The following is a 12193-nucleotide window of genomic DNA, read 5'->3' as shown; positions in this document are numbered from 1 at the left end:
GAAGCAAAATCAAATAAATAAATGCTCTATACACATTAGATATACGAGTATGCATATTAAATATGAATATCATATGGCTTGGGCATACAAATATCTTCATTTGCACATGCTGGCCACGGAAGCAAAACGAGCAAAGCGAAGCGAATTTCTGCATAATATTTTAGTGACGAAACTGTAATACAAGTATAGTGTGTATCAAGAAAGAGCGCTACAGTCGAGCAGGCCCGGCATTTAAATACCCTATACGCAAACAAACTTCCGCTGCAGTTATGCGCGCATAACAGAACCAAGCTGAAGAAGGAGAAGAGGAAACTCGATGGTGTACTAAGTTTGTGGCGTAATACTAGAGTAGTAATGATCCGCTTATAACTAATTCAAATTCGAGTGGAATTGAATTGAATGTTTATGTAGCTCTGATATTAGGGACAGAGGGAAACAAACAAACACATAGTGGAAATGCTTAAGTCGGGTCCCCCGATATGTGTAAAATAATTATATAAATGTAAATTATTAGAAAAAATTGAAACGATATCTCTCTATACTGATTGTGAATATATGTATGTATATATGCAAGGGTGCACGCAGCTAATACAAAAGGGGGGGCCAAAAAATAAAAATGTTTATTAAATAATGCACTTAAAAAATAATTTATGCATATGATCATTGAAAAAACACTAGCAAAGACATTTTTCCAAATAAAGATAATCATTGGAATATAAACGTTATAGTTTTTCTGAACAATCTGCGTCAAAAATATTTCGCATATCTAATGTAAATATCATTAAATTAGCAAATTACTAAATGTCTATTAAAACACCAGCATCCACACACCTCATCCAAAACAACCGCACAATAGAGATGCCCAATTGGCTCAAATAGAAAATAAAATTGTTCGAACATCACATTTTGCCGAGTTAAGTCTAAATTGGTGAGTCAAACGGAAGTTAAAAACAAGAGAGAACGCTACAGTCGAGCAAGCCTGACAGTGTAATACCCTGTACCCAGGTAAACTTCCGTCACTGAGTTATATGCGCCCATAGCAGCAACAAAAAGAGGAAGAAGAAGAGCGAACTTGTTGCTGCAGTTTGTGGGGGTTGTACTGGCGAGAATTTGTTTCGCTAATAACTTTTCTTAGAAATGACTGAATTGAATAAAATTTTAAACACTAGTAGACAATTATATATGAATAGTGTGTGCAAAGTTTGGTTTAGGTAGCATTTGAAATGTGGACGCTATTGACGAAATTCTGTAGCGGGGGAAGGGGGGGAAAATTAAAAAAAAAAAAAATAAACTCGTCCTTACTCGGACCTAGGAGAATCTGGATGCCAACTTTGGTTATTCTAGCTTTTATAGTTTCTGAGATCCTCGCGTTCATCCAGACGGACAGACGGACGGACAGACGGACAGACGGACGGACATGTCTAGATCGATTTCTCTCGTCATGCTGATCAAGAATATATATACTTTATGGGGTCGGAGATGCTTCCTTCTGTATGTTACATACTTTGCACAAACCTAATATACCCTGTTTACCCTACGGGTACAGGGTATAAAAATAAAATATATATTTGACGCAATTCTTGTTTCAAATAAGTACCACATAACTGTGAATTAATTAAACAAACTTGGCGAAAATTGTGTGTGAATGGTCATAAACTGCCATTTGAATATAATATAATTTTGAATTCAATTTCAAATGCAATTTTTCGCAAAATATAGATCGCCACAGCAAGACGCAATTTTCGTCCAATTTACGGAAGCACGCGCCAAATTCTAAATGTTATAAAAACTTTTGCCAATAAATTTAATTTTTAATAAGCAATATAAGTGGAATTCCTTAGTGGGATCAGATGCGTTTCTCAATCATTAGCGTTGTATTTTCCAAACATTTAATTGGCGTTTCCTCGGATTCTCGCGCTCCAATATTAATGCAAATAGCATATTTGTTTTTTAGTTAACTTAGTACGTTACAGAATGTAAACACAATTAGCAGGTCAAATGTACTCGTCGACAGTCAGCTGTTGCTGGCAGCTGAGTGCGTTACAGGATTTATATAGAACTAGCAGGTATTGCCCGTCTTAACCCGGCTCAATATAATGTTTCCAATTGTATTTGTTTTGTGTGTGCATAACCTACCCATATGTTTTCACCTTATAAGTTACCAGTAGGAAGGCATTTAAGGTATTTAAATGAACATTTTCTGTTCTTGACAAAAAATTGTTCAGTAGTCCGTTACATTTTTGTTCTTGCCAAACTATTTCGTTCAACGAACATGACCACTATAACTAATATTTTTTAAAGCTCGTTTTCCCCCCGTTGGAGCTAGAATTTTCCAAAAGCCTTTCTTAGTGTGCTCCTACACTATGATGGATACTATGAAAAGATACTTGAGTCCAAATTTCATCTTTTACCGTTTGGGCTGTGCGTTGATCACCAATTAGTCAGGACAAACTGTTTTATATATAGAGATAACGCAACGTTTTAAGATAGACGATTTGCAAAAAAGGGGGAATAATTATAAGGGTATATCCTAATTTTAAATTCACATTTGAGCCTTTTCGTGTCATATTGAGTCAATACGGTCACGCACAAACTCGGAATATGAAACACGGCACTCGTGTCAATGCCGTGCAGCGATGAGCCACGATCAAAAAGCACTGACAATTCTCATCTCAATTTGCTAGAGTAAAACTTTCGATAGTTGAAGCCACCGATACCATCAAAATATCGAAGTTTGAATGCAATAAGCAGAATATTTAAATAATAAAATCTAATTATTTATTGAGATCAATAAGAACAAATCATACATACATACATCTGCCCGCAATGCGAAGCAGAATATGCGTAGCTCCGTTATTCGGTTTCTGCTTTACTATCGCTTACGCAGTCGTTGCTTAGCGACGGTAACTGTAAACTTTTGGCGTTTTGCCTTTGCAATTAACATTAAATGGTCAAAACGAAAGAAGATGAGCGAGCCAACAACTTGAAGTTGTTGTTGTTGTTTTGTATTTACATGCTTCATACATATACAGGCATACATGCATATGCATGTACATATGTATGTATGCATGGGCACACATAGACACGAACTGTTGCTTGTTGTATGTATGTGTGAGTGTGTGTATGCGATGTCCCCAACTATTTGATATTTGATATATGGCAAGTAAAAAACATATTGCTATATTTTAATCGTTTAATGCCAATTTGTTGATATAATGTTGATTACATTACCCAAATTTGAAATCGATCGGACAAAATTTATAACACAAACTATTCATTTGAAAAAGTGAATAAATATTAAAACCCCAATAATAAAATTAAATGCGATATATCGAAAATATCGATACTTGTGTTGATATATCGTAATACATGTCGAATACAAATACATCGAAAAACATCGTTTGAGAGTTATTGATTATAATACTGTATTCGATTGTTCACTGTACACATATGTACATACATACATACAAATGTATTTGTGTGTGTACGGTAACTGTAAACTTTTGGCATTTTTCGTATGCAACTAACAGCCGTAAATTATCAAAACGAAAGAAGTTTTGCGAGCCAATAACTTGTTGTTGTTGTTTTAAAAATTTTGATTTGAAAACATAGAACACTATTTATTACAATTAAACAACAGTGTTCGATGGCCCACTGCATACATACAAACCTATATATGTATATAAGAATGTATGTACGTACATACATACTTATTGATGTACATATGTACATACTATACATACAGACGTATGTATATATGTATGTACGTATGTAATACATATGGTGCTGGTGTAATTCATAATGCGAAATTCTTTCTAAGGGGAGCAATGTCCCCCCTGCCCAACCTGCGTACGCCCTTGTAGTCCGTTGTCCTAAAATCCCGTATGCCAAATGTACTAAACAAAGAAAAAATAACATAAAAATGTTTATGTTATAATGTTAATAATTTTTAATTAATTAACATTTCTTGCCCTGTCAGTGCAAGACGAATGTACTTTTATACATATGTATGTATGTATGTATGTACATACATTTGTACAAATGAACATTCACACATTAGTGTCTCACATTTTGCTTTGGCTACTTCAACCGTTTGCACGCAACTACACGAACAGCTGCTTGTATATATGTATGTGTGTGTATGTATACTTAGTTGTCCCCAACTGTTTGATATTTTGTATTGTTTGTTCTGCCTGCATTTGTAAAATGCATATTTTAAAAATCGTTAAATGCAAAGTTGTAATTTTAGTTACGTAGATTATATTACCCAAATTTGAAATCGATCGGACAAAATTTATAACACAAACTTTTCATTTGAAAAAATGAATAAATATTAAAACCCCAATAATTCAAGCTCCAACACAAATTTCGAAAAACCGAGTATGCAGTTTTGTTTGTATTCTTTTATAGATTATAAAAACCAAATTTAAAGTTGATCGATTCAGAAATGCAGAATTTTCTAACCAACTTTGGAGCAACTTTTCCCCCCTTTGGAGCTCGAATTTTCCAAAATCCCTTCTTAGTGCGCATCTACACCATGATAGGATACTTGAGCCCAGTTTTCAGTTTCCTAGCTTTTACCGTTTGGGCTGTGGGGTGTTGATTGTGTTTCAATTTTTCCACGGAAAACCCCCTCTTTTTCATGCCCCAGGAAAAATGGTGAAAAACCAAGTATAGAGTTTTTCTTGTATTCTTTTTGAGAGTATACAAACTAAGTTTGAAGTTAATTGGATGAAAATTGTAGATTTTTCATACAAACGTTGGAGCCCGTTTTCCCCCCTTTGGCGTTCGAATTTTCCGAAACCCCTTCTTAGTGCTCACTTTCACTATAAGAGGGATCTTGTGTCCAAATTTCAGCTTCCTAGCTCTTACCGTTTGGGCTGTGCGTTGATTGCCAATCAGTCAGTCAGTCAGTCAGTCAGTCAGTCAGTCAGTGAGGACAAACTGTTTTATATATATAGAGATTAGTCAGTCAAGTGTAAGCGTCGACAGTCAGCTGAGTCTCACAGCTGGCTTGGAGGGAAAGCTCGAACAAATGAAATCTTTCGAAGTTCTGTGGCAGCGACGTTCATATGTATTTTTTTGGGAATTTTTAAAAAACAACTGTAGCCGAAACCACGGGAGGTTTCTGTGGCAACCCTGATATAGTTTGTGAGATTTGCCTTCTAACAGGTAATTCATAAACTGACATATTTGATTAATCAAAAGGAAACCAAGCAGCTGAATCAATTTAATGCTTTAAACTCCAGGATTCTGTATAATGGATTAACCCCACGACAACGCATATGGTCGACCACGGGCATTACATAATACGTCAGCAATATTTAACAGCAACTGGGCACAAGTGGGCAAATAAACCAAACATGGCCAACGGTTCAGTTAACATGGCCACACCTAATGAACCACTTGAGGGCATCGGCATTACCAAATACTCGTGCATTGTAAGAAAGCCTGTAATATTAATTGCCAACAACGCTGCACTGGATAAGGTCCGCAACTATAAATTGTAAACTTAACATGAGCCACTTAAAGAAACCCAACGTTGTCCATGTGCAGCAAAACAGCACCTGGAAATACATTAGAATATTCAACGCTGCCTCTGTGTAGGCGAGCAATACATAATACGACTATGTACATAGCTTTAAGCAGCGCTGTCTGAACTTTGATTAAGTGTTAGAGTTAAGAATGAAATAAACACTATGTTCGAACTCTCAACCGATCAACAAGTGTTTTCAATTTTCCTCAAAGTCAAAAGATAAATAAGTACATAAATCAAAAGCACCAGGATTCATCTAAATGCACCAAAAAGTCTACCAAGCACCAAACCTATAACTCGTACGTATTTCTATGCCCTGTACCCACAGGGTAAAAGGGTATATTAGTTGTTTGCGAAAGTGTACTTGTAACACAGAGGAGGAGGCATGGCAGACCCCACAAACTGTATATATTCTTGATCAGCCCTATCTGTCTGTATGTATGAACGCAAGGATCTCAGAAAGGGTAATCAAAACAAGACAGCAGGCAAGACAGTAAAACAGCCTGTACTCCACAAAAAAAGAAAAAAAAAAAATTATTAAAAAAAATTGAATTTATTAACTAACTTCAGTATTGACCTATCATGATAAAACTTGACATATGGACACATAATCACTAACTGGATGTGAATACAAATTTGAGTTCGAAATTCCAAGAATTACGGGAGTTATGGAAAAAAACACAAATTGCGGGGGAGTGGGGGGTGAATCAGAAAAACAAAAAACACAAACTCGATCTGTCTAGGGCTTAGGGGAACCTGAATGTCAAGTTTGGTTATCCTAGCTATTGTAGCTGAGATCGTTGCGCTCATACAGACAGACGGCCGGACGGGCAGACGGACTATCGACTAGTCTTGTCATCCTGATCAATAATATACATATATACTTTGTGAGGTCTGCCATGCTGCTTTTCACCCTTTGGGTACAGGCTATAAAAATAGCTCTTATATTCTCTGAGATCCAGGTGTTCATACGGAAAGACGAACAGACTGTCTGTCTGATAGATAGAGACAGATAGGGCTAGATAGACTCGCTTTGTCATGCTGATGAAGAATATATATACTTTGTGGGGTCTGCCACGCCTCCTTCGGCCTGCTACATTGTTCAGCTCGCGCAAACTTAATAAACTCTTGTACATTTCATGTACAGAGTATAAAAAAGACGCCTTTAGGATTCCCACAGCTGCGCTAGTATTTTTTTGGGGCTACAGAGTATGCCACGTTCGGCCTTCATTGCTGTAAAACTCTCCCTTATAACTTTACAAAGTTCCATAACAAACAAAAGTAAATTAATATCATATATTTCATAAGTCACAATCTTTCGCAAAACAACAGGTCGTTTTAAAACTACGTTTTTTTCATACAGATGCCAAGAAATTAAATTAGATACTCCATTAAATGTACATTGCAATGACCAATTCAAGTTATCAACTGGGTTATAATACATTAACATTCAAACAAAAGTAAATTAATATCACATAGTTCATGTTTCAATCTTTTACAAAACAGCAGGTCGTTTTAAAACTAAGTTTCTTTTCATACGGACGCCGAGAAATTAAATTAGATACTCCATTTAATGTACATTGCAATGATCAATTCAAGTTATTAACTGGGTTATAATATATTAACACATAGTATTAAGCTTAATGTTCCGCATGTTGAATCTGCTAATTTATGTTAGGTATTACAACCTAGAGAGGTCCCTGTCGAACTCTTTTTTGAGGACTGGGATACTGCCGATTCGATCGGGTCCTTCAGCTCGTACACCTTGTACACCAAGTAGTTTGGCTTGATGAATTTGTTCGATAATTTCAGTGAGTATGGATCAAATGGAAAGAATGTATCGAGGGTTTCCTCTGGCAGAGCCTCGTCATGGCGATAAACGATGGCCAACTTGTGGCTTGTATTCTGCTCCAAAACAGTGTAGCAGTGCGCCAATTGGTGAGCACGCGTCACAGCAGCAAAAGCGGTGGCAACTGGTGGTAGACAGTAGCGTAGCGGATTAAAACGGCACAGTACTAGCCGGGAGAGCTGCAAGGACTGCAGAAAGCGCAAGTTTTTAGAACTAGCAGTAAGATCTTGAGCTCGAAACGCTATCAGATAAAAAACCGCGTGGCAAACCGAAAAGAAGACTATATTGGTATTGGAGGTACACTCTTCATCACTGTCGTCTATATAGGTATGTGCCCATCTGCAAAGTTTCTTTAGATATGAAGTAATGGTGTTTAATGGCAAGAATTTGGCACGCGCCAGGAAACTGGCCATGTAGCAGATGGCCGCATGTCGTATAACAGCTGACGTTTTAGGGTTCTGCATCTTCTGCAACAGCATGCAGAGGAACGATTGCGCAAACAGTTTCTTAAAGCTGCAGACGTAAAAAATTACGAATTGGACGTGATGAGTGTCGTGGCTGGGAAGCAGCACATTCTCGAAAATGTTCAACAGGATCTTGAAAAAACGATTTTGAGAACAGCGATCTTCGTCTGTGGAGTCGGGTGCGGGGCGGCATTTACTTTCCAAGAACTTGTACAGTTTCATTAGACATATGTCCAATGTTCGGCCGATGGGGTGCTTCACCCATCGAGACCGTTTTGACCTTGCTGTTGCTATGTGAGGATCAGCTTCCTCATCGAGATCAATTTCGGCCGGTGGTGCATGCACGTCTAATATTAACAGCTTCTGCAGTGCCAGGTGCAAGAGCAACTCCGCAAAAATGGGCTTATATTCTATGAGCCAGAGCAGATTGTGCAGAAAACCAGCCGTAACATGTGTAGGTCTCTTAAAGTATGGAAAGTTTGCAGCTGTTGCATCATAGACTACGTCCATTGCTATAGGCACTGCAGTCAGTATGCGATTGAGTAGAGCGTGCACAATTTCCAGCTCCTTGCGTACACCTTCCGACGGGGAACCCTGGATCCAATCACAACCATCCAGACTGCTCGGAATCCAGTTGCCGATCAGGTTTGGCACACCCACGTGTATATGAGAACTGTGCGCAAGCAACACATCTATGCTAAATTCAGTATACGCCCGCACTGCTTTTTTGGACCGCTGCTTCCAGGACAACGACAGCAGAGCCTCTACAACGTCGGCGAACTCTGATGAGAGATCATGGACAATTTTTCGTGCATCTTTCAAAATTCTCACAGCTTCGTCATCGCTTAACGGTGATTCACGAAGAAAAAATGCAAATGCTTCAACTGCTTTGAAATCGTTGCTATTTAGGGCCGCATTAACCGATGCGATTAGGCCTATTTCTCTTGGCATGGAGAAGCGCACGGTCTTTAGGGCCGCTGTCCTGGCACTCTTCCAAGCTGCTCGGGTAGCGGGTTTCAGTATGGACGTAATGTCCGACTTTGCCGTGGAAACAGACATAATTCAACGGATACAAATTAAAGGAAAGCCGGACAGCTTGTACTTCCCGAATTGGCGCAATTTCCAACTAATTGCTCTGTTAATTAGTGATGTAAATATGCAGCGATACATCGATGTATCGATGTTTTCGAATTTCGATGCATCGATGTTTTAAAAAAATTAACTTTCCATAAAAAAAAGTTAATATTAGGCGGAAAATCAACAGAGATGTTTGAAATATGAAATGTTTTTATATCAACAGAGACTCTGTCATTATATTTTACTTAATGTTGTTAACCAATAGAGTACTCATAAAATTGACTTTTGATGAATACTTAAAAAACCGTTTTAAAAACAACAGCTACGCCTTTTAAGCATATAAAGTGTGACATTATATATGAAAAAATGAAGATCCAAATGCTTAACAATCTAAAATGTGTAGCGTACACACATACGGTGTCTTTGTGCAAAATTTGGTGTCTCTATCTCTTATAGTCTCTGAGATCCAGGTCCGGACGGACAGGCGGACGGATGGACATGGCTATATCGACTCGGTTTGTCATGCTGATCAAGAATATATATACTTTGTGGGGTCTGCCACGCCTCCTTCTGTGTGTTACATGTACACTCGCACAAAACTAATATACCCTTTTACCCTTTGGGTACAGGGTATAAAAATATATAACACATACATTTACATCAATATCAAGAAATAAACGGAGATATGTAAAATCACTAAGAGCGGAGAAGTGGGGAAAAAAATGAACTTATCCTTTCTCTGTATGCCAAGTTTGGTTATTCTACCTCTCATACTTTCTGAGATCCTTACGTTCAGACAGGGCAGACAGGGCTAGATCGACTCGTCTTTTCATGTTGTTCAAGAATAAGTATACTTTGTGTGCCACGCCTCCTTCTGCGAGTGAAACTTTGGACTCGAGTGTTCCTTTTATTTTAAGCAATGCATATACACTTCTAGTTGAGTATATGAACACTGAGACATACTACACTGATAACAAAGTTGCATAGTACAGATGAATATTTTCATGTTAAATTTAATGTTCTGCTATTTCATATTCAAATCAAATAAAAACATCGTAAATTTTACTAAAAACATATTCAATTAGTGATTATACCCTGTACCCAAAGGGTACAAGGGTATATTAGTTTTGTGCGAGTGCACATGGAACACACAGAAGGAGGCTTGGTAGACCCCACAAAGTATATATATTCTTGATCAGCATGACAAGCCGAGTCGATATAGCCATGTCCGTCTGTCCGTCTGTCCGTCTGACCGTCTGTCCGTCTGTCTGTCCGTCTGTCTGTCTGTATGAACGCAAGGATCTCCGAAAGTATAAGAGCTAGAATAACCAAACTTGGTATACAGATTCTCCTGAGACCGAGAAAGGACAAGTTTGTTCATTTTTTCTGATCCAACCCCCCACTCCCCCCCTATTACCAATTTTCTATACCTCCCATAATTCTTGGAATTTTAAACTTAAATTTGGTAGTCACATTAGGTTAGTAATTATATATCCGTATACCAAGTTTCATTATGATAGAATGATCAAAAAGAAAGTTATAGCCATATAACCAGGCCCAATGCACACATACATACATATGTACAAGTACACAAACACGCATAAGGCACGATTCTGATGTAAATGTATGTATGCATGCATGGAATATTTTATATTTAATTAGTTAATATTTAGTTAATTAATTAAATTAATTTAGTTAATTAATTAAATTAAATTAATTAATTAATTAAATTACTTTTTTGTGGGGTGGTACAGGGTATTTAAGAGTTGAGCCTGCTCGACTTTAGCATTCCTTTCTTGTTTTACTATAATATGAAAAATATTCAAAACAAATTGTAAAACTTTACTATTAAAGTGTGTCATATTCAATTTAATGTTGAACCATATTAAATATTAATATGCACACACTTCAAAAAACAAATAGTTATTTACTATATTCCATAGTAAATTGTAATATTTTTCTCAACTTTAATTTGAAGTTTTTTGTAGTCGATTTAAATATACTAGAAATATATTAAATTTCAATTGGCTAGAATTCTCAAGTCAATTTTCAGCGGGGTTGTGTGGTATAAATACAAAGCTTAACCGCTTGACATACAGATATGGTCGTTAGGTATGTGTGAAGTAAGTGTTATTCAATCAGCTGCTCCTCACTTTCAATATTAATATTGATTCAAACTATATCCGTACTCTAAAACGCATAGAAAGCATCAAGAAAATTAATTCAAAATAACAATGGAATGTTAACAATTACTTTCTGTTAAAAATGGTTCTATAGAAAAAAAAAAAAAAACAAATGAAATATGTAATCATGGAAGTGTCAATATTGAAAAAGAGTTAAAAAGGCCAGTGGAGAGTAGACCAAAAAGTGAAAAAAATAGTTTATAATTATAAAAAATAAGCCTTTGGCGTGAATTAAACCCACGTCTCCACATCATCACTTGTGATTTAATATCGTCACACTTTAAATTTAATATTTTAATATTAAATTTTTAAATTTAAGTGCACACACTTCATATTTACTAAAACACACGATGGTGCAAAATCTATGGTAAAAGTAGTTAAATCTACGTGTAAATATTGAAATTTCCTTGGTTTTTTTAATCAGTGTATCAGTGCTCCCATGCATAATGTCACATGATCCTACAAGTATAAGCTGTCGAGATCTCTTCTACTCGTAAATCCGGTACTTCTTTTTTCCAACATACACCACAATTACTTGAGGGCAGCAGCATTTTCACGTGCAGGTACAATCACGAAAGATAGAAAGTCAATACTAGGCTTGTGCAAAGTATGTTACAAGGAGAAGCAACACCCCAAAAATATTTTCATATTCAATTCAATCCTCGAATATTTCGTTTTCAAATGAAATACATATAAGCAGCTTCAATTTTACGAAAAACATATAACAAATATGAATATTATTCAAAACAAAGGAAAAATATATGTCAATAGAGTATGTCATGATTAGTTTAATGTTGAGCCATATTAAAGTATAATATGCGCCCCCTTCAATATTCCATCGTACCTTTTTATATCTTTCTCATCCGTTATTTGAAGTTTTTTGTAGTTGATTTAAATATACTAGAACTATATTTTATTTTAATATTTTCAATAGTTAATTCGAATATTTGCAAATGTAACCGAGTCGGGTGTTCCGACTTTAAAATACTCTGTGTAAAATAGTTATTGAAATATAAAAAATTAAAAAAAATAATGTTATATTGTAATATTATAAAAATTTCAACAAATCCAATTCCAGGGAGGT

The 12193-nt window shown here is 36.3% G+C and overlaps 1 protein-coding gene across 1 annotated transcript; it reads right to left on the bottom strand.

The window, feature by feature from the left end:
• Positions 1-7210: 7210 nt before the first annotated feature.
• LOC115629199 (RNA polymerase I-specific transcription initiation factor RRN3-like) lies at positions 7211-8908 on the bottom strand. The gene has a single exon (XM_030525599.1). The coding sequence runs from the start codon at positions 8906-8908 to the stop codon at positions 7211-7213; it is 1698 nt and encodes a 565-aa protein (XP_030381459.1).
• Between the last annotated feature and the right edge of the window lie 3285 nt (positions 8909-12193).

The sequence above is a fragment of the Scaptodrosophila lebanonensis genome, unplaced genomic scaffold (genome assembly GCF_003285725.1).
Source record: "Scaptodrosophila lebanonensis strain 11010-0011.00,11010-0021.00 unplaced genomic scaffold, SlebRS2 tig00000136-arrow-arrow-pilon, whole genome shotgun sequence".
Classification (NCBI taxonomy): domain Eukaryota; kingdom Metazoa; phylum Arthropoda; class Insecta; order Diptera; family Drosophilidae; genus Scaptodrosophila; species Scaptodrosophila lebanonensis.
Note: the sequence above shows the minus strand (reverse complement) of the source record. Positions and strands in the feature narration are given on the sequence as shown.